The sequence below is a fragment of the Aspergillus fumigatus genome, chromosome 3 (assembly GCF_000002655.1).
Source record: "Aspergillus fumigatus Af293 chromosome 3, whole genome shotgun sequence".
In the NCBI taxonomy this organism is placed as follows: Eukaryota; Fungi; Ascomycota; class Eurotiomycetes; order Eurotiales; family Aspergillaceae; genus Aspergillus; species Aspergillus fumigatus.
The window spans coordinates 1,773,034-1,794,529 of NC_007196.1; the positions used below are offsets into that span (position 1 = coordinate 1,773,034).

The 21,496-nt window shown below is 50.8% G+C and overlaps 7 protein-coding genes across 7 annotated transcripts; 4 read left to right on the forward strand and 3 right to left on the reverse strand.

Moving 5' to 3' along the window:
• Positions 1–375: 375 nt before the first annotated feature.
• On the reverse strand, positions 376–2,467 carry AFUA_3G07080 (TMEM165/GDT1 family protein). The gene is made up of 3 exons (XM_077804353.1): positions 1,579–2,467; positions 625–1,522; positions 376–567 (listed from the first exon to the last, which is right to left on the reverse strand). Exons 1-3 carry the CDS (start codon positions 2,179–2,181, stop codon positions 500–502), a joined length of 1,569 nt encoding a protein of 522 aa, XP_077660509.1. The 5' UTR covers positions 2,182–2,467; the 3' UTR covers positions 376–499.
• A 1,651-nt stretch (positions 2,468–4,118) lies between these two features.
• On the reverse strand, positions 4,119–4,471 carry AFUA_3G07090 (uncharacterized protein; the record flags this gene model as incomplete). Its single annotated transcript, XM_749804.2, has 1 exon — positions 4,119–4,471. Exon 1 carries the CDS (start codon positions 4,401–4,403, stop codon positions 4,119–4,121), a length of 285 nt encoding a protein of 94 aa, XP_754897.1. The 5' UTR covers positions 4,404–4,471.
• A 114-nt stretch (positions 4,472–4,585) lies between these two features.
• Positions 4,586–6,114, forward strand: AFUA_3G07100 (uncharacterized protein). The gene has a single exon (XM_749803.2). The coding sequence runs from the start codon at positions 4,648–4,650 to the stop codon at positions 5,986–5,988; it is 1,341 nt and encodes a 446-aa protein (XP_754896.2). The 5' UTR covers positions 4,586–4,647; the 3' UTR covers positions 5,989–6,114.
• A 741-nt stretch (positions 6,115–6,855) lies between these two features.
• On the forward strand, positions 6,856–9,149 carry chi5 (glycoside hydrolase family 18 protein; the record flags this gene model as incomplete). The annotated part of the gene is made up of 6 exons (XM_749802.3): positions 6,856–6,964; positions 7,019–7,069; positions 7,182–7,323; positions 7,385–8,750; positions 8,821–8,906; positions 8,962–9,149. 4 exons carry the CDS (start codon positions 6,856–6,858, stop codon positions 8,070–8,072), a joined length of 990 nt encoding a protein of 329 aa, XP_754895.2. The 3' UTR covers positions 8,073–8,750; positions 8,821–8,906; positions 8,962–9,149.
• Positions 9,150–9,266: 117 nt separating this feature from the next.
• AFUA_3G07120 (putative MFS transporter) lies at positions 9,267–12,068 on the forward strand (the record flags this gene model as incomplete). Its single annotated transcript, XM_749801.2, has 5 exons — positions 9,267–9,393; positions 9,445–9,585; positions 9,678–9,958; positions 10,012–11,820; positions 11,881–12,068. Exons 3-5 carry the CDS (start codon positions 9,739–9,741, stop codon positions 12,066–12,068), a joined length of 2,217 nt encoding a protein of 738 aa, XP_754894.1. The 5' UTR covers positions 9,267–9,393; positions 9,445–9,585; positions 9,678–9,738.
• Positions 12,069–12,456: 388 nt separating this feature from the next.
• On the forward strand, positions 12,457–17,744 carry AFUA_3G07130 (uncharacterized protein; the record flags this gene model as incomplete). Its single annotated transcript, XM_077804354.1, has 5 exons — positions 12,457–14,056; positions 14,132–14,276; positions 14,348–15,633; positions 15,700–17,426; positions 17,476–17,744. Exons 1-5 carry the CDS (start codon positions 13,683–13,685, stop codon positions 17,742–17,744), a joined length of 3,801 nt encoding a protein of 1,266 aa, XP_077660510.1. The 5' UTR covers positions 12,457–13,682.
• A 365-nt stretch (positions 17,745–18,109) lies between these two features.
• On the reverse strand, positions 18,110–21,488 carry fluG (uncharacterized protein; the record flags this gene model as incomplete). The annotated part of the gene is made up of 3 exons (XM_077804355.1): positions 19,694–21,488; positions 18,409–19,642; positions 18,110–18,339 (listed from the first exon to the last, which is right to left on the reverse strand). The coding sequence occupies exons 1-3, from the start codon at positions 20,822–20,824 to the stop codon at positions 18,110–18,112; spliced, it is 2,595 nt and encodes an 864-aa protein (XP_077660511.1). The 5' UTR covers positions 20,825–21,488.
• Between the last annotated feature and the right edge of the window lie 8 nt (positions 21,489–21,496).

The following is a 21,496-nucleotide window of genomic DNA, read 5'->3' on the forward strand; positions in this document are numbered from 1 at the left end:
GACCAGTTGGCAGCCAATAGAGCACGTGACTGTGTATCCGTTATAGGAGGTGGGAGACTGGGAGTCCTATCTTAGTAGATAAGAATAGGAAATCCCATGGGACTTCTAAAATATATCAATATCAATATTGCACAGTAGCTATACCTGACGCATGGTTTGATTTCAAAGAGAAAGCTCAAAATCAATTGACCATCTCCTGGAGGGCTTGCTCGGATACAAAACCCGAATTGAGAATTTGTGATGAGCCGCCTGTGCACTGTAGAGCATGATGGATTATTATCGTTACTTACTAAACGTGGGCTGGTAAGATCGCAGCGCACTGTACATTTCCGAGTGGTTTATTAAGATCATGGGGCTCATCCGTTATATTACAGCATAGCATCAAGATACAGACATACCATCAAACTTAGCTGTCCATGAGTGGGCAATCGCGACGACATAATCAAGCCTGTATTCTAAGATTAAGTCTAAAGACTAAGCTAGATGAACCACCCAAAAGCTAGCAAAGGGCTTCTATGAAATAAATGACTCCAAATATTAATAATGCCGCAGCACCACCAAGCGTCACTGGATGGAATGTTAGCATGTGTTCAAACGGCCAGGGAAGAACAAGAGTGTACATACCAACCCTCATGCTGACTTTACCAGCAATCGCAGCACCCCCAATGACTGCTGCAGCAGTGCAAATACCATGGCCGGATATGGCACCAACCGTCACCCACCAGTAATCCTGTCCAGCAGCCATGGCAATGGTTGCGATCTGACTCCGATCACCCCATTCCCCAAGGAAGGTCATGACAAAAGTCTGTACCCATGCAGGGCTGAGAAGAAGCGAGAAAAGATTGTTTATTCCAGTCAAGATGTCGCTCCAGCGGCGACCAGGTCCTGGCGAAGATGATCGTGACGAAGACGATGAAATACTCTCAGGGGGCGAAGGGAAGCGATTGGTGGATGAGCGAGACTTGCGACGTCCACCAAGTCGGCCAGCTTCCAACGAATGAAGCGTTACAGAGGAGCGGCGCCGGCTCATGCGCAGCTGCTCTTGCTCCTTCTCCTCAAGTTCCATCTCGACTTCCTTCATTTCTTCGCTAACACCCTCGTCCGGCGACATCTCGCGGCCTTCCTTAAGCATCTTCAGTCCGAAGACAATGAATAACACAGCTGCCAAGAACTTGGTAACAGACTTGGGAATGAGAGTTGGTACTGCATGTCCCAGGATAGCCGAGAGCACCGTCATGCCAATGAGAGCAGAGAATGCCGCCGAGAAAACAAGCAAGCGTGGATGACGCATGGCCATGAGGGCAGCCACCAAAAAAGTCTTATCGCCAATCTCGGAGACCACGATCATCGTAAAGGAGAAAATAAGCGAGTGAAATGCGGATCCTTCGACCTGCTGTCCCGATTTCGTTCCAGTTTTCGAGAATGTGCCATCTGCATTGAGGCCTAGAGGATGATCGTTCACAGTTGCTGGCGATTTAGGGGGAGGGATATCGTGCGGTTTGTCTGGCAAGTCACCTGGTTTCTACAATGTTGTGTCAGTCACAATTAAGTCAAAAACGATAGTCGGCCACACCCTACCTCAAGAACACCAAGGTTCGATTTGCCCGTAGAGCCTTTCGCCTCCTTGCCTTCCTCAGTCTGTTCCGACGGCGACAGCTTCTTCTGTTCACTATGGGGCAAAGGGGGCGCTTCCTTTGGACTACCAGGCGTCTTCTCTCCGACCGGAGTATTACCCTTCAGTTTCTCGGACACTCCACCCTCTGTACCCCGAGTTCCCTCTTTGGGACCCGGCCTATGCGGATCGTCCATCACACCGTCATTCGAATGAGGGATCGGTTTCCCATCCGGTCCCATGTGTTGATGGTCCGCCGGTTTCTTTTCAGGTCCCGAACCTTCTTGCGCAGCCTTGACCGTGCCGGCCTTTTTGCGGTCTCGTTCAGCATTCGTTTCGACCCACGGACCAGCGTGAGGTCGACCATCTTTTCCATCGAATGGGGCGTCCAGCGTCCCTTTAGGAGTGGCTTTGGGGGCAAGTACGTCTATAGATGGAACAATTGGATCTGGAGTCGCAAAATCACGCGGTGAGAGACCTTGGTTCTTGGAGACTCGATCAACGGCAGCCGTCGAAATAGCTGGTAATAGAAATAGGACAGCTGGAGATGAAAGATAGGAGAACCGCATCCTGGATGCAGCAAAATATTGAGTTCAGGGTTCTAGAACTCAACGAAGAAAACTTATTGGAGGGTATTAAAGATATATGCCCACAAATGGGGCGAGTAATCCCTGGTAAAGGACAGTGAAGAGATGACACCTGGTGGCAAGTAACCAGCAACAACTTGATTGTTTGTGATTAAGAAAAAATAGGGACAATTGAAAAGAAGCAAAAGGCACCAATGGTGAGTGCTAATAAAAGAGAAATGAAGGGAAAGAATTCAAGAAGCTAGGAGGAAAGCAGTCTATCGCTGCTTCACGAGCGACGCGGTTTCAGGGAACTTTTTCGGCCGCAAAAGGGGCGATTTCAACGTCACGTGCCATTAAATAAGATTCCTCCGCAAACGTCAATCTGGTAAGGGCAACTGAGAAGATCGCTGAACGAAAGAGGTGGTGTATTATTACCATTTCAACTCGTTCCATGCACGTATCAGACTCATCAGTTGAGCTTTGGTCTGCTCTCGTCAGCAGTCGCGGATACTCTTCATGACAATGAGTTGTTTCATGGACTTTCATGCCTCAGGCCTCGTTGTTGCTGCCATGACATGATACAGGAATGCCGAAGAGCTTAAGTACCAATTCCTTATTCCGGTGTTATGGTAATTTAAATCATTACATGCCTTCAAGAGGTGCCTTGTATAGATCGAGTGGGAAATACTAGTTCCACTGGTCTCGTGCCTTAAGGTAGAGATTAACTACATCCTTTTCTGCCCAGTGTCTAGAGATCTCATCAACATCAGTTAGGGTTTTGGAGCTTGTCTAGTCCCCGGACTGTAGGTACCCTGAGCACTAGATAACGCGAAATCCGTATTAAGGGCCTAAAAGGTCTAACTTGTTACTGCATATCCGTCGAGCAACACGATAATAGTACAACCGGCTGGTTGACTAGTTCCGCGTTTTATCTTGCATGAGTAATATTTAGGGGTCCAAAGCCTCATGTATGACACAGATCAGGTGTGCGGTAGGGTTGGATTGTAATGATTGCGGATATATATCATCGTTCTATGGATCGTATGCGACCATAAAGTGAGCAGTGGGGCAAAGAATGAAACGATGTTCTGCAGTTTGCCTTGGATAGGGGTCGCTGATTTGAGTGGTCTCGCAGGCAGGCCTCTGACTAGTCTATCCAATGAGCCAGCCCTCGATCCTCTGCAGCAGCTGGTTGCCTTCCTCTGCGTTATGCCGTACCTGGTCTGGTTTTTATAGTTTGGAACAGGTAGCTGTTGCTTCGCTGACCAGCCGAAAAGAGCTTCGGCGGGTACAAGGAGCTTAATCCTGCTTTCTATCAGCCTGCAAACTCTTCGGTCAAGTGGTACGGGGTAGCTTGGTCTCTGAGGTTAAGAGCTAAAGCATATGTTTGGGTTGAACATACTGTTTATTCCGCTCTTTCATTAGGTCAAGTGTCTCTCCAGACACCAGTGGGAGTAGGATTGTTTGTTGGCGTGTAAGGATGTTCAATCTATATATTTCCTTCTAACCTGTAGGTGTGTTTGATATCCCTATTCTTTCCTAGCTCAGCAAGTGGAGTTCATCAATACTTATTCCCCGTCTCATAAGCTAGAAATTGATGTTATGATGCCTTTCATGATTGCAGAAGTCGATATGGCCCTGCCATAGGTGATGATACGTCTAAGGCAAATACGGCTGGATTTGCATGAGTCTAGATACAGTTCGATACTACTAAGGGATCTTGAGTATTCACTTTTGAATTTCTCTTTCTCCCTCAGACACAACACTAGAGTATGTCTCTCTGAATGCTTCAATATTGACCCTATCTGAGTATCCTTCATTCTTCCTCGTCAATCAACTGACAAGATGTACTTCTCTCCACATGCCAGTTCGTCAGCATACGAGTCTCAGAAGTTTTCAAAACAAAAAACTGTAAGTCCTAGAAAGCAGCAACACTTTCAGGCGGAAAAAGGATCAACACATACACGGAATTCCTCCACAGGCTTATCAGTATACAGCATTGAGTCCAAAGAGATACCGATTTGGTTCAGTGTGTTCTTCGGAAAGCCCAGTCTGCTGTCGCCGCAGTTGGACAATGCTCGGTTCGATGCTAGAATTTCCGAGCGGGTCTTTGGACCTTCCAGCACGCCCGCTAACAGTCCCTCCAAATCCTCTTTTAGAACGAGCGTCTCAAGTAACGTCTCCCTGCCACGACCTGGTCTGCTTGAAGAGACACCTGTCATCCGCGCTATACTCTCGTTGTGCCACTCTTTCGAGGGTGAAATACTGAACTGCGTGACAGATGGTTGTACAATCTGCGGAAAGGGTCCAGCTCAATCGCTAGTACATCATCCGCTGTGCGCCACTCGATATGGCTATGTTGAACTATCAGATTTTGTGGAGATGCACAAGCTAGTCTCAACTGTGGCGTCTCATACATCGCATGTTACCAGGAGGGACGAAATCGATTGGAGTGTCGGAGATGTGATGAGCGACAGACCATACATCTGCTCACTAGCGGTTCCAATTTGTTCTTCGGAAGGAGAATGCCATAGAGCAGCGAGAAGGCTGATGGAGATGTACATTGATGGCATTAAAGACGGCAGCGTTAAGCCGAAGGCTTTGGACAAATTCGAGACCCCAGACAGAACGAGTTTACCACAACGCCGGAGTGTGACATCGCAACGCAGCTTTCGGCTGAATGCCACAAAAAAAGAAGATTATTCTGTAAGCACGCTTTGCCTGAGGAGCCCATCAATCGAAACTCTCGGGAGTCCTAGTGCTCAGCCCTACAAGATTGGAGCTACCATGTTTGTTGGAAGACCGAGTCTGCAGCTCAGCGGCACGCCGAGACGTGGTCAGCTAGGCTGTTCAGTCTTCTCCTCTACTTGGTCAGGCGCTGCTCTTCCTGGAGTTGCCAAGAACGAGGCAGATGACGCCGTTTTCTATTGTCGTATTGCGGCTTTCTATGAGAGTCATATCCTTAGCTCTGTGAGTTACCGTTGCGCAGTATGTTCTGAAGTCGCACCAGCAAGGAGCTTAGTGCATCGGCCCTTACTTTTTACTCAAACATATAGATCTGGCTTGCAGAATGAGTCTGAGCGGCGGCTGATCGTGAAGCTCTCTCAATTTGTACAAGGCCGATGGTCGTACCCAGAGATGAATGCTGTCATGGGAGGCACAACCGACGCGCATATTTTCGACCTCATTGTACCAATCTGTGAAAGCAATACGCTTTGCGCAGAAGTGGCTCGAACCTCTGCCCGCGAGTTCGTCAAGCTACTATTACCTTCCGACATGGCACTTATTTTTCCAGGGTTAGACCCAGATACTGATCTCTCCTTGATGGAAGATGAGGCAGCGGATGAATATTGCTACAAGCCCGAATATGCCGAGATCTTAGTCCACAGAATCGGATGTGATCTGTTGACAATAACCTGCGAGGAGCGAGACGAGGACCCTATGGACTGTTCATTGACCATTACCAAGCTCCGACGATGGTACGAACTCGCTTTTGAGGAAGAAAATGCCAAACGCCTTTACCTCGAAGACATTGGGTACAAGAGAACCGGCGACCGCAGTGAATCAGACAGCGACGACAGCGAAATCGAAGACGATCTGGTCTGGGTCTACGCTCTGAACGATCCCGATGATTCTTCCTCGAGGCGAAACAGCGCTCGGTTGTCTAATCGCGAACTGACAAGACAAGACTCGGCCATTAGAACGTTTGAAAAACTTGCACTCTTTCAGCCCACACTTAGTCTGGAGTTTTGGAAAGTTTGGGAAGCTATGAAGTCTTCGGATCATAAGCATGCTAGCCCTCACTGAGGTTGAGGCTTCTGGAAACAGTGACTGCACTAATTGAGGCTTTCCTCGTATCATAGTATGCGGGGACAAAGATAGTATGAATATGATTCGTACATACCAAATTTGGAGCATGTAGATCACGAGGCGTAACAGATCGCTCCTTGAAGCTATTTTGGGAAACTGTGGCTGAAGTCTCTCAGTTGCTCAACGCCCGACAATGGCGTCGGTCCTTTGAACCCCGGCCCACGTTTTTGTACAAACGTATGAAGGATATCTCAATCATCAAAGGGCTCTGACTCAAGGAAAACGAAACAAAACCGCAACAGAACGATAGAGCAGAAAAGTTGATGCACCGTTCTATATCGTTTGTTTTGAATGTGAACACCACCCAGACTTTCTCATATGAGAATCTGCTTTCAAGAAATTATGCTGCTCAAAGGCCTGTATTATCGCTTCTGTTGGAGGCAGAAAATGGGACGGCCCCAATTGGGGGCGGTTAGTGGTCGATTGCATCGCAAGGCTGACTCCCAAGAACCAGCTTGGGGCCGATGCGCATTTGATCCCTTAAGACTCTTACACCACCGAGAGTTTCAGATGCTAAATCGGGACTTGAATCCAAAACTCAGGCATATCTGAAGACAACCAACAATGGGGGTTGTATCGAAGGACGAGGCGCAGCTGGAAAGTCCAGTTTGAGATGCCGCAGATACGAATCGTATACACTGTATCCTGGATTCATTCGCTTGGTGTTGTAGAGGCTGATATAAAGGTGTTGTGGTGCTATAAAAATTGATATAAAGCTGTATATCCTTGAACTTCACGAATAGATGAGTTGGAGCATGTTGTGTGTTTTTTCCTGGCTTTACTGGACCTAGCAGGTCTTACATAATGGTATCGGCTAGCAACCTCCTCTACTCGATAGCAGCCTTTGCTGCATTTGACTGCGCCTACTCTCTGTTGGACACCAGTTCCTCATCCACCGTCGCCGTGTACTGGGGTATATGAGCTTCCTGCGAACTATAAGCGACAAGACGCTGACTATCGCACTCAGGTCAAAATTCTGGAAACACAGGCCAACAACGTTTGAGTTATTACTGTGACAGTATGTGCTGCACGAGTTTGTTCATTGGTCAGCAATATGAAGGCTGACTGAATCTCAGATCCGAATATCGACGTATGGTGATGCCTTGATCGTTCTAATATTCGCGAGGAAGCTTACGTGCAGCAGGTGTTTCAACTGGCCTTCGTTACACGAATTTCTGGTGCAGCTGGCCTTCCAGAACTCGACTTTGCCAACCAGGAAAGCCAGTGCACTGTATATTCCGGCACGAATCTCCTAAATTGTCCTCAGATAGGGTGTGTTACATTCTGCGAGGTGTCGCGGATGGTTAGACTGACATAACATCATCAATCTCATAGAAGATATCAAACTATGTCAGCAAAAAGGGAAGACCATCCTGATTTCTATCGGCGGAGCAGCATCACCTGAACTCGGTTTCGCTTCGGAGGCGGCAGCCATCGAAGCCGCCAACAAGATGTGGCAGATCTTCGGACCCGTGGACGCGGATAACACGGCATACCGACCATTCGGAGATGCAGCCATCGATGGCTTTGACTTCGATTTTGAGACCAGCGTTACAAATATTGTGCCCTTTGCCAATCAACTACGCCGCTTGATGGATACTTCTGCGGGCAGAAGATACTACCTAACTGTTGCGCCGCAGTGCGTGTTCCCCGACGTAGCAGATCAGGAGATGCTTAATGGGGCCGTTGCGTTTGATGCGATTTGGGTGCAGTTCTACAACAATTACTGTGGCGTGAATGCATTCTCTTTTGGCACAATGCAGCAGGACGCTTTTAACTTTGACCTCTGGGACGCATGGGCTAAGAGCCAGTCCAAGAACAAACAGGTCAAGGTCTTCATCGGTCTGCCAGGAAATGTGGTTGCAGCTGGAACTGGCTATGTTGGTGCCGAGCAGCTTAGGGAGATTGTCGCTTGGAGCAAAGCATTCTCGAGCTTCGGAGGTATCATGATATGGGACGCAAGCTCGATGGATGCGAATCAAGGATATCTTGAATCGGTGAAGAAGACGCTCATCGGATGAGGTGGATAACCTTGCTTCTTGGCAGTACGTGTATATAGAGATGTTCATTGGACGACGGCCTCACATAAATGTCCAATGTACATCCTTAACTTTCAGTTGTTAGTTTAGGACTTTGTTTCATCTCACTTTGGCTGACAGCAATGAATGCGATGACGACATTCTATTTCAGCGCTTCGAGCGTTGCTCATGACAAAAGCGAGGCTGATTTGCCTACTGCCCTCGATGATGGCAGAGTTCATATGACGCAGGACAACCAATGACTTCACGAAGCCAGATTCAGGATTATACCTTATTGAGCCCTGCACGAGAAACCTGCTGCAGGATGACGACAGCTCACAGCACCGACTGTCGAGTCAACTAGAACATGCGTCTTTAAAGTATATTCGTGGCGCTTCTCGCATGGCCATGCATGTTTTGTTTGGGATCTTGCAAAGGAAGCGGGTCCATAACTCTCATTAGTAACGCATATGATGCCCTTTCCTGCAAAAAGTAAGGAAAGAGCATTGATAAACCAACTGAGGGAATCGTCATCGAAGGCAGAATACAAGAAGATGGACATGCACTGTGTTTCTTTGTTCACCTCATCACTGTGCAGCTTGCTAACACTACGGTGGTCCTGTGCTTTTAAGTTTCGGGCTGAAACAGCGATCGCCGCGCACCTATATTCTGAATGAACGAGTAAGAGGATAGCCAGCAACTTTGGATGATTGCCCAGAGAGATGCAAGAAGTCACTAAGGTCATCTGCAGTGTCAGGTGCACGCCGATCCGCGCAAATCAGAGGCAGCCATCCAGCCCGAGGAATCGGTGGGCTGAAATGGGATGACCGTTATCAAGTGAGCGGTGACAATCCAACAATCCGATGACTGATCTTTGAGGCTAATAAACTAGAGAAAGTACTAGCTCATTACACCGGCGTTACTCAAAGGAATTCTGCCGCCCTATCATAGGACATCTTTCCCCACTGATTACGAGCCTGAAGTTGATGTGCAAAGATGTACCCCGCGGTTCCCATGGCACAGCGGCTGCTCACCGCCTGTAAATAACCAATTCCATACGTTAAACTAACCATGGACAGGCTCCATCATCCGCCTCAGATTTGCTACAATCTGAACGCCATCATCCACACTTTTTCCGTGTGATGGTCTGGGCATCCAGCTCCGGTCCTCTTGTCCTCCAGCTTCACCGAGTCCCAACATCCACCTGTCAACTCCGCGGACTCCGCATATTAATCGGTCTTCGTCCTCATTCCTCTTTCTTCATTCCCATTCTTTACTTATCCATTCTTCCCTTCAGCGATGCCTGTCACCAATCGTTGCTCAGGTGCTTCCTCCGGTCTCCGCTCGTAGGCCGTGATCTGACCTGTAGCTCTAGGGAAGGTCATCTTGCTTTCACATTCTCGAGTTACGGCAAATCAGGCGATTCAGGAGCTGCAGAGGTCGGGTCTAGACTGTTATCGTTGCATTTCTCACATTCTAGTGGCGTTCTGCTACGATCTTGATTGTTCTGCAACAGGTGATTATAACTCGAGGACTTGTTCCGCGCCGCTTTGGTTTTCTCTCACAATTCAAGCAAAGAACGAATCTAACCATGTGTTTCTGTATCAGAGTTTTCAGGTCCAAACCCAAAGAGGAGTCCGAGGTGGTCTCCATTGTTCATCGGGTGAAGATGGCCGAGGATGAGACATCCTCTGTCAACCACCCAGGCAAACATCTGGACGCCTCTGCTTCGCAGCGCGAACCAGCGCAAGGCTTGATGAATAGGTTCTTCAGAAGGAGAGGGCCGGGAAAGGCAGAGTCCGAGGATTCGGAGTCCGTCAATAACCGGAGCTATCGTTCGAAGGCGACTTTAGGTATTCTTAGCGACAAGGAGACGGATGAAGTACCAGGTACGCTTACACGCCTGTCTGTGGGCATGTTGAACAGTCCTGACGATCCCTAGGAACGGTGTTATTGCTCTCCTCGAATCGTAACGAACCATTGGGTCTGCGACACCAGCAGCGACGAACATCCGCATCTTCTCTACCCAATGTCATTCCCGGCTCTCGCTCTTCGTCGCGCACGACGGCGCCCCAGCCAAAAAAGACGGCAGACGGTCGAATTGTTCTCAATCCGCAGCCAGACGATTCCGTTAACGACCCGCTGAACTGGCCCATGTGGCGGCGCGATGCTGCGTTGCTATCCTTGGGCTTCTACTGCTTAATGGGAGGAGGAATGACACCCATTCTTGCCGCTGGGTTCAACCAAGTCTCTGAAAGCTACGGTGTGAGCACTCAGAAAGTAGCCTACACCACCGGGTTATACATGTTGGGTCTCGGAGTCGGATCGGTTATCATGTCGCCGACCGCAATATTATGGGGAAAGCGACCAGTCTATCTCCTAGGGGCTACACTCTTTGTCCTTTCTGCTGTGTGGTGTGCTTTGTCTCCAAATTACCCCAGTTTGGTGATTGCTCGGATTTTCCAAGGGATCGCTGTCAGTACTGTCGAGTGTCTTCCCTCTGCCACTATTGCCGAAATCTACTTCCTGCATGAGCGAGCATATCGTGTTGGCATCTACACACTTCTCCTTCTTGGTGGCAAAAACCTCGTGCCTCTGGTCAGCGCTGCTATTATCGGCCGCATGGGATGGCGTTGGGTGTTTTGGATCGTCGCAATTATTGTTGGTGCTTGTCTCGTCCTCCTCTTCTTTTTCGTTCCCGAGACGTTCTGGGATCGCACACCGCGTCCTCGTCGCTCTCACAAGCGTCCTCATCCGATGCGGAGCGTATCGGACCTTCTCCGGGGTCGACAACTTCACCACCGTCTGGAGAACCCAGCCTCGAATGGAGACCACACATCACCTGCTCCCAGAAAGTCCAACAAGGGTCACGTTGGCTTTGTGGAGGATCAAGATCAGGATGGAAACCCCATAGATGAGAAGAAAAGAAATCTTGAAGATAACGACCAGATATTACCATCCGAGACGCCAGCCGAGCACAACGATCAGTCGGTCTTGGCGAATCTCGAGCAGCACGATGCACCCCTACAAATACCTGCTCCAGCGGTCACTCGTGAGTCAGACTCTCAGCGCGATCTCGAATCTGCTAGGCGACCTGTCGTGTCACCCGCGCGTAGTGAATCCGTGGGTTCAGCCGTACCACTGCCTCCGTCCCAGGTGTATACCAACCGACTACGAGAGAAACCTCGAATCCCCTTTACGCATTACCTGCGAGTCTGGAACGGGCGAATTTCGCATGACAAATGGTTACGAGTCGCCATACGACCGTTCATTCTGTTCGCCTACCCAGCTGTCCTCTGGTCATCAGTAGTGTATGCACTGTCTGTCGGATGGCTTATCGTGCTGTCTGAGTCTGTGGCTCATCTGTACCAGGGCCCGCATGGTTACAACTTCACACCTCTACAGACCGGCCTGATTTATATCTCCCCGTTCGTCGGCGGTCTTTTAGGAACCGCGGTTGCCGGTAAAGTATCCGATGTGATTGTGCGATTCATGTCCCGGCGCAATGGAGGCGTCTACGAGCCCGAATTCCGCCTTGTCATGGCCATCCCTATTGCTCTATCAACTTCGGCGGGATTGATGGCATTCGGATGGAGCACGGAGGTGAAAGATTCCTGGATCGTGCCTACGATCTTCTTCGGACTGATTTCATTTGGATGCTGTCTCGGCAGCACGACATCAATCACTTTCTGCGTGGATAGCTACCGGCAGTATGCCGGCGAGGCCTTGGTGACTCTGAATTGGAGCAAGAGTAGGATTTTGAATTTTCTCCCCGTAAAGAGAGCGAAAAGCTAACAGATTTCGAATCTAGACGTATTTCACGGCCTGGTTTTTTCGCTGTTCATTGTCGACTGGCTCGAGGTTGATGGCGCGCGGACGGTATTCCTCGCACTCGGGGGCATTCAACTTGGATGTTTGCTTTTCACGATACCCATGTACATCTACGGCAAGCGAGCTCGAATGTGGACGGTTCGGAAGTGTTTGATGGAGAAGTTTTGAGTGACGACAGTTATCAATTGGATGGAAATTTGCTCAGATGTACAAGTTATGATTTTGATATACGGAAAGCAGTTTAGACGAAGACCAAGCATCATTGAAATGACACTTATTCAGTTATCCCTTACTTGCGGTCTGCAACAGGCAGATGATCTGCGTCACTCGCCACATGTGCCAGCATTCTAGGCCGCCACGCTGTGGTCCGTGTCGACAAGGCTCGTTGGATAGAACGGCCAACAATAAGAATGAGAAGAGACATCCACAGCCTCCACAGGATCACAGTGACACCAGAATGATGATGGCGGCTTCTGCAGATCAACTTAGTTTAGGTCTTATACAGTGGCATTGATTTTACTATTAAAAGTATTGCTCATATTCCGTGGTTGTCAGTGGCCAGTACAACTACATTACATCGAAGGAAATGCCTTCTGTGCCTCAATAGCTCCTTGTGGTCAAAGTCCACCGCCCCGCATCAACCTCCGATCTGTGCTTCCCTGATTCAACCGCTCGAGCTCTGACTGGACGGCTTCTCAGGCCGAAAATAAATGGTCACCAATCAGAAGGGTTACTGGTGTACCTGTGTTACCAGAAATGGATTGGCTCATGCCTGAAAACAGGGAATCAAAATGGGGGAATTGACCAATAGGATAAGGCATGGTACCTAGATTGAGATATCCCTATTGCTGTTTCATGTTGTCGCTATGCCTTAAAGCATCCCTAGAAGACTGGAGCTGTGAGTGTCCGCGGGCCATGATGGATATTGGGCTCCTTTAAAAGCAGTTTGTACGGACTGGCGAAAAGATATTTTACCCAGTCCTTGCACAAGTGTCACATTTGTTCAGTTCATCTTGTCCCAAAGTGGCTACGGGCCCATGTCATATATCTCGTGTTATTCTTATTAGGATGCGGATGATGACGATAGTGATTACTTAATTCCTCCTTTGAGTGATCGCTGCCCGATTCAGACCCTTGAGGCAAACCTGGGATGGTCAGACGGATCTCAATGGTGGAATAGAATCTGTTTCCAACATTTGCCAGAGAATGTGTTCTGAATCGTCAAGCGAGGTAGTCAAATGTGTCGTATCGCTGTGTAGCTATTCTAATATCCAAGGTATTCCTTCTAGGAGGTGTCGCCTTCTTTTCATATCAAAGATCCATTCCACTGTCTCCTTCTAAGTGGTTCAGGTTCTCCTCCGGGCTCTTTCATCTTCTCCCCCTCCCGCAAAATCGAGCACATGCAGATTCTGTAATTAAAGAGAGGCAGAAAAAAAAAAGATCGATTGCTGTGTGGCCCATCACTTCTATTCCTACATCCAACACCCTCTTCTCTCCTATCATTGAATCTCAGTTTCCAAGTGGCTCATATACTCTTTTGGTCCTCCGTAGGCTGCCTTCTGTCAGTCTCATCATTATTGCTGGCTTCTTAGCCTCTGTTTCTTGCAAGCTGCCACACACTTTAAGCTGACACAGCCTATTCTGACGTCGACTGACGCCCCATTCCTCTCTCATTGGGCCAAGAAATGGATCTCAACGTTTGAATATCGGACCCATCGGCTAATCTTCTTTTTCTCCCTCCGTTCCTATCGTGATCACCGATCAGAACACCACTGCTGAGTTATGGCATCGACTTTTCGAAGTCGACGAGATGACCATAACGCCGGTCGCAGAGCTCGTGAGCTCTATCGCTACTTTCAACCTGAACGTCTCCCTGAGTTAGACACCTTGAGTGTGAACAATGTTCCGATCACCGACAATTTTCTCCCGCCAGCCACGGCACAAGCCCTTGATGCCTCAATTCATGCGTCCTCTGCGCCCTCACCTTTGCCGCCGCCCCCACCACAATTGTCACCACCACTGGCGACCACCAGGGAAGATTCTCCGTTATCACCGGTAGTCCCTGAAACCCTTGTTCTAGGCCAGAACAATGCTACTTTGACATCCTTTGCTCAACTTGCTGCGCTGCGTCTGAATGTGGAGCGTGTGATAATCAGGTACGGCTACTTTACCTACTAGCTACAGTCGGGACGATCGATTATAACTGACGGAATTTTTCTTCTGCATCACAGTGTATCCGACAGAGATTCGCAGTTCATTCTCGCCCAAGCAAGTCAGTCCCCTGTTGGTAGTGATGCCCGTGCTTATGAGGCCGAGGGAGATGGGATCTGGGGTGGTTGCTCTACCCTGCCGTCCTGTGCTTGGGGAATGTGCGAGGTAGGTCTTTCCCAGAATCATTATTATGATCTTTGTTTGTCGTGGCGGCGGCTGAATTCTGTTCGCTATAGGCTACGGTAGCACTTCCACCGTCTTCGAGAGATCCAAAAGAATACAGTTTCCTTGTGGTCAATGACCTGCAGGAGAGCGAATCTTACAAGAACATCCCTTTCGTCACCGACGGACCTCGGTTTCGATTTTACGCCGGGACACCTCTAACGACAGAGACAAAAATCAACATTGGGTGTTTCTTTGCGCTGGATGCCAAGCCTCGCGATAACTTTTCTGACCTTGAGAAGGAGATCCTTGGCTCGTTGGGAATGCTTATTATGGACTATCTACAGGTGAGCCGGCAGGCCTCGGAGGGAAGACGTGCAGCTCGATTGTCCCGCGGTCTGAGTTATTTCGTAGAGGGCAGTTCTAGCTTTGTCGACTCTCAGCCCTCGTGTTCAGGCAGTTCTGCCCCTACGCTCAGCACTCCCGCGTCGTCCGCTATGAGAGCCAACCACCTCTCGGCCGGGTCCTCTCACAGTTTCGAACTTCCATCCAAACGCTCTCACAGCATCGACGCGCGCTCCAGCAGCTCGGTATCGGACTCAAAAGCCGACAATGGCGACCAGAACAATTCTTCCGGGCCTGACACACCACTCCCGGATTGGTGGGCGGGAAGCAGAAGGAAGGGGTTGAAGTTAGACGAATCACATAGCAGCTCCTGGGCGTTTCGGAGAGCCGCCAATCTTCTCCGCGAAAGTCTCGAGTTGGATGCCGATGGTGGTGTCATCTTCTTGGAGGTCACTAACAGCCACATGCTGGATTTCGAGACCGGAAGTGATTGCTCGGGCGAGACCGGCCCCGCGGCTCCTGTATTGGCTGTCTCTACCAGAGACGAACCTTTTGCCCCAGGGCCCGGCTCGACAGTGCTGTACCCTGCTGCAAATCTCGACAGCGGGTTTCTACACCAGCTGTTACGTCGATACACCAAGGGCAAGCTTTGGTCCTTTCATCGAGATGGGATTCTCTCTAGCTCCGATGACGAAAAACCGAATGGAAATCGCAGCATGAAACCCGCCGAGCCGCCTCGGGGCAGTGGCAAGAAGTGGAAACAGACGGAAAACGCCATGTTGAATCTCTTCTTTCCGAACGCGACTCAGGTAATGTTCGTTCCTTTGTGGAACGCCGCCAATTCCCAGTGGTTTGCGGGTTGCTTCTGTTGGAACACAGTAGAGACGCGTGTCTTCAGCCCTTCTGTCGAGCTGAGTTCGGTTCTGGGCTTCGGATCATCCATCATGGCAGAGTGCAACCGGGTCCAGTCCCTGATCTCCGATCGGCAGAAGGGCGATTTTATTGGGAGTATCTCGTAAGTATTAGAGACGGAGAAAGCGAGCTTGGTTCATCGACCGGTCATTGACATCATTGGGTATAGACATGAACTTCGCAGTCCTCTCCACGGCATTTTGGCGGCCACCGAGTTTTTACACTCCACGGACCTTGATGAATTCCAACTGTCTCTGCTTGAGACGATCAACGCGTGCGGTCGGACACTGTTGGATACTATGAATCAAGTCCTAGACTTCAGCAAGATTATCTCCCTTGAGAGGACCTGGCGTCAGCTCAAGAGAAATAACAAGACTTCGCCTGCAGAGTTGACGAGTATGGACAAGATATCTGCGCATCTGGACACATTTATCACGACAGATCTTGCCGTCCTGGCTGAGGAGGTGGTGGAGGGCGTGTGTTTAGGCCATACGTACGGACAGAAGTCGGTGGCTTCCTCTGAACAGTCTGTCCTTTCACCAAACACGGCTGCCACGCTCTCGCTTGCGCGGCGAAAGCCCAAGGCGGATAATTCAGCGGAGGTAGAAGTAGTGATGGATATCGCGCAGAACGACTGGGTGTATAGGACTCAACCAGGTGCGTTGCGGCGCATTATCATGAACGTCTTTGGCAACGCTATGAAGTACACCGAGTCGGGCAGGGTTTCGGTGCACCTGGAGGTCACCGAGGCGTCTGAGAGCCGGTCGCGCCGACATGGTGTGGAAGAACTTGTGACGTTGACCGTTTCAGATACGGGCAAAGGTATCTCAGAAGCGTTCTTACGGGGGCGCCTATTCACACCATTCGCGCAAGAGGATACTTTGGCGGTGGGAACTGGGCTGGGTCTATCGATCGTTCGAAGCCTCGTCAAAGCGTTGAACGGGATTATCAACGTCCACAGCCGGCCCGGTGAAGGCACGACGGTCAAGGTGTCTCTTCCTCTAACACGCCCAGATCCGGAGGACAGTCTGGAGGACAGCCTTCCGTCGAGACAGGACGACACAATGAACGAAGCCTTTTCGCTCCGCAACAGCCATGGCGGCAGACGGGTTGCCATTTTTGGTGTCGAGCCTGCTGATGCCTGCGAACATCGCTTCTGGTCCATCATTGCACGCTACCTGACGGACTGGTACGGTCTGGAGCTGGTTTCCTTGTCGTCACAAGAGCCCATCGACGTGCTTTTGGCAGACGAGGATAGCTTGGCGAGCATCTCAAAGGAGGCTGTCACTGGCATTATCCCTTCACTCCTGATCCTCTGCAACAAGTCAGTTGATTACAGCGCGATTCGGGCAGAGTGGTCACCGATTGCCGCTTTGGTGGACATCATCCGTCGCCCGTGCGGTCCGCACAAACTGGCCCGTTGCATTAGGAAATGCCTCGATAATGGACCACGTGGGGGCGCCACGTTGCCGCCGCGCATTGAGCTTCCCGAACGACCCCGGATGAGTAATGGCATCCCTCCGCCATGCGCGGACTTGACCGAGGCAGATCCGCTTGCTGCGAGCGGTGATCGTACTCGCGCCACCTCGTTTAGAGTTGGGACCCTTTCCTCGTCGGAGGATTCGGGAGAGTCACAAAGTTCATCCGACATCGCCGACGCACTTCACGGCAGTGATACCTCCATGTCGCCACTGCCCACACCGTCGGAGACAGCGAGCAAGCGCATCGAGCGCAAGGCACGCGTCCTTGTGGTGGACGATAATTCGATCAATCTGAATTTGATGTTGACGTTCATGAAGAAACAAGAGTTGGAGGTTCTGGATTCTGCGGAAAATGGCAAAGTGGCTGTGGACGCGGTGGAAAGGATGCAGCAGGGTTACGACCTCATTTTCATGGGTAGGCGACTCAACCCCAGATTAGACTGACATGCTGACAAAGAGGAAAGACATCTCTATGCCGGTTATGAACGGCTTCGAAGCCACACGCGCCATCCGCGCTCTGGAGAAAGAGCGCGATGGGTGTGGACCGGCCACGATCATTGCACTGACGGGACTGAGCAGTTCGCGTGACGAATCCGAGGCCCTCACGTCCGGGGTGGACTTGTTTCTGACGAAACCGGTGTCGTTCAAAGAAGTCTCCAGACTGTTGGATGAATGGGCGGAACGGGGCCTACGGGATAGAAAGTCCCCGTCTCCGTCGCCCTCTGCTTCATGACATTTCTTGCATGCGGTTTATGACATGGACGGGCTTCATGACTGTTTCTGATTGCGATTGATTGCATTGCGTGACTATCTTGGCCTGCATCTTTTTTTGTTCATTTTTCTTTCTCTTCTATGATGGGATTACCCCCTCTGTATACGGTTAGAGGTCGATACACGTGATACCCCCTTGTATGTTTACCTATTACATGCAAAGAAAAACACTTACATATTTGAAGAAAATTTGTTTTCAGAGTCAATAATAGGTATGATAGTAACCATTCATTAGCTAGTCGGTCTATACCAATTGCACGCTAGGTAGAGTAGCATATCATGAGAATTGAAGGATGAATTGCAATCCTGTGAACAGGGCATACATGGTTAATACCTCTCTATCAGCCACTTCCTCCGCTCCTCGTCGCCCATAGCAGCCAGCTTCTTGGACTCCGCCCGCTTGACAATCACATAACTGCGAACCAGGAACGGACCGAGCAGTTCCTGAAGTGCATGATCAGACTCGAGCGCATCAAGACTCTGCGCGAGAGTATTAGGCAGCCGAGTCGTGATCCCGAGATCCTCGCGTTGGGCGTCGGTGAGGGTCGCCGCATCGTCTGCTTATTGTTAGTACCCATCCGGCAGTTTCATGTAGTGGAAAGAGGAAGACAGAAGAGGTAACATACAGAGACAATCCTTCACCGTGAGAGGGATCTTGTGCTCGAGGCCGAGGTACCCGGCTCCCAGGAAGGCCGCCATGGCGACGTACATGTTCGCCAGGCCATCGAGGGACTTGAGTTCCCAGTGTCCCGGCTCGATCTTGCGGACGGGGGCTTCGCGGTTCTGCGTGCCCCATGCGACCCACTCGCTGCCTGCCCAGAGGCCGGATTTCACGCGGTCGTAGCTGGTTTCTTGGGCGAGGGTGCAGGCCAGCAGGGCGGGGAAGTGTGCCAGCACGCCGGCGAGGAAGGAGTCCTCGTTTGTGGATGGGGAGATGGAGACGTGTGCGTGGGAGGCGGTACCTGCGAAGTTGGGGAGGGGTCGCGGGTGAAGGGTTGCGCGGAGGCCGTGGCGCTCGGCGACGTTCGCGACGACCTGGCGGGCTTTCAGGAGGGTGTCGACGGCGGGTAAGGGGCTATTGCGCGGGAGGACGAATTCGAATTGGCCGGGGGCGGACTCGGAGTGGAATTGCTCGAGCGGGATGCCGATGGCCGTCAGGGTGTCGGCGATCTCTTCGAGGAGGGGCAGCATGCGGCGCGTGTCGCTGGTCATTTGGGACCAGGAGTGATTGGTTACCGCGGGGAGGTACCGGGTTTCACCGGTGGAGGGGTCAGTATCGGGACGGAGGAAGATAACTTCGATTTCGAAGCCGCAGGTGACGGCGATGCCATGGTCCGTATGTAGTTTATCGACGATGTTTTGGAGTGCGGTCCGAGGACAGCCCTCCAGGGGTTTGTTCTCCTCGGATCGCCAGAAGGTCATGACGGTGGCGCTTTTGGAGCCGAGGCCGACGTTGGGGCTGAGGCTGGTCAGGTCGGGTTCCATGTAGAATTGGCCGGTGGTTGTGCCTTCGGGGGTCATGGAGTCGTCCTGCAACATCCAGAAGACGCAGAGACTGATTCCGATGCGACGCTGCTTGCGCACGATCTTGGCGAATTCGAGTATGGGGAAAATCCGTAGGCGGGTCGTTGCGGTGTAGTCGACCCATTGCATCCACACGTATTTGACGTCGGGATTACACCGCATGAACGTTTCCAGAGTGTGGGTGGAGGAGATGGTGATTGGCTTGGATATTTGGTCGAACGACGGCTGCTCGTTCAGGTCGTAGAGACGGTTGGCGTTGTGGAAAAGGATATCCGCCGCTGCTTCCTTTGCTTGTGTGACCGTCCAGTCTCCTTGACGGACGTAGTCCACAAAAACCTGTGACAATCAGAATGCGGGTACATCATGAAAGCAAACGACGGGACATGCCTTTTCTAATACATCGCGGAACTGCTTATTGCCTAGGTAGAATGTTTCCGGGAAAAAGTGGCCGTCCGTACTCCAGAGAAGTCGCTTGGTCGGGACAATGTCCAGACTGTCCCGAATGATAGACTCCTCTGCATCCCGACTGACCATGGGGAAGACCTCCCCGAGATCGAGATAGACATTGGGATAGACACAGGCCAGATAACCGGCCTCGCGCGTGTACGGATAGGAAGAGTGCAACAGCACAAAGTCGACCTGGGGATAACGCGCAATCAGCGGTTGCAAGTAGGCCGGGTTGGCCAGCACCAGGCTGATGTCGTTGTCTCCAAGACCGGTATGCAGCTGCAACGGCTTGTTTTTACAATCCTTGCTGCTAGATTTGGAGGCTTGGAGCAGGTCGAGAGTCTGGCGCACAAGCCAGTCGTTCAGGGGCTTGTCCTCGACCCGATATCCAGCCTCTGAGGTGCGGATGGTACGAGCAAACGATTGCAACAAAACGCCTGCGTCTTCATCGGTTGGCTGGACGTTCAACCCGGTGCGGTAACAGATGACCGATTTGAACCCCACCACTGCGGGGTCTTCAATAGCTTCGGAGACCAACCTGCTAAAGCCATCACGGAACGCCAGAAATCGACTCTCGAGGGCCGACACATCTCCGGCCTCGAGAATGCTGGAGCCACGCATCACGGTCGCCAGCATCCGTGCCGCTAGGGCCTCGATGCGCACAATGCGCTTGGTCGCGGACACGGTGAATTGATCGTGCCATTGGTACGGCTCGATGTCCTGGTCGGCGAGGAGGTCGTCCAGAAGCAAGGTATGGGTCCCTTGCAGGCACTGGCGGACCAAGCCGTCGTAGTCGCGCTCCACCCATTTCTGCCGAGCCGCCTTGACCTGCTCCCAGTCGGACGATGGGCAGTCGTATAGGACAGCAAGCTGGGAGGCCGCCCGGTGAAGCGGCAGTGTAGAAGTCGCATTCTGTAGAGCTACCCCTTGAGCTTCCGAGGTGATCTGCTCAAAGGGATATTTAGCGTAATTGCAGGCCGAAGCCTTGTCGAGGATGTTGTGCGCATGATTGTCGATGAGAGGGTGGCATTGAATCAGATGTCGTAAGGAATCGAGGGTATCGTTGTCCATTATTTAATATGAGAGTAGAAGAAGGGAAAGAAATGAAAACTGGAGAGAGAAGTCCGCCTCGTTTATAGTCCAACGATGAAGGCTAATGCGTCATGGAAGAAGTGACAAGAAAACAACAACGCAGGAACGAAGTCAAAGGAGCACTAGAAATGACCAAAACGGTCGAACAAGGGGCTCATGTGGATTTAATAATGCAGCACAAGACAAGGTCCAGCGTCTGGAAGTGAGAAAGGGAGGAAAAGTAGAGGAGGGCAGAGCAGATGCTTACTCGATTAGGAAATCGACGATCACGTTGTAGCAGAGTCTCTCGTGCAAGTTTCACATCTCGTGGACGATTGGAACAGCCGATCCTTCCAAGACGGCAGGCGACCGAGCGGAAGTGTCCGATCAAAACCTGGGGGCGACGAGGATTTCAATTTCTTGCATATGATGATTAATATTGAATAGGAGAACTAGACGATCGTCTCTCGTCTCCAACACTCAAAGTGGAAGACTCGACGATGCGACCGGCCGCGGACGTTTAGACAGATTCGGCAACTATTGTGGAGAGAGAGACTACTAAGTAGACATATCCAGTTAATTATTGAGAGTTTGAAGAGCTTTCCGTGAATAAGCATCATATGAGAAGAGGTCCTTGAGTATTATGCATAACCACTGGCATGGGTGCTTTGC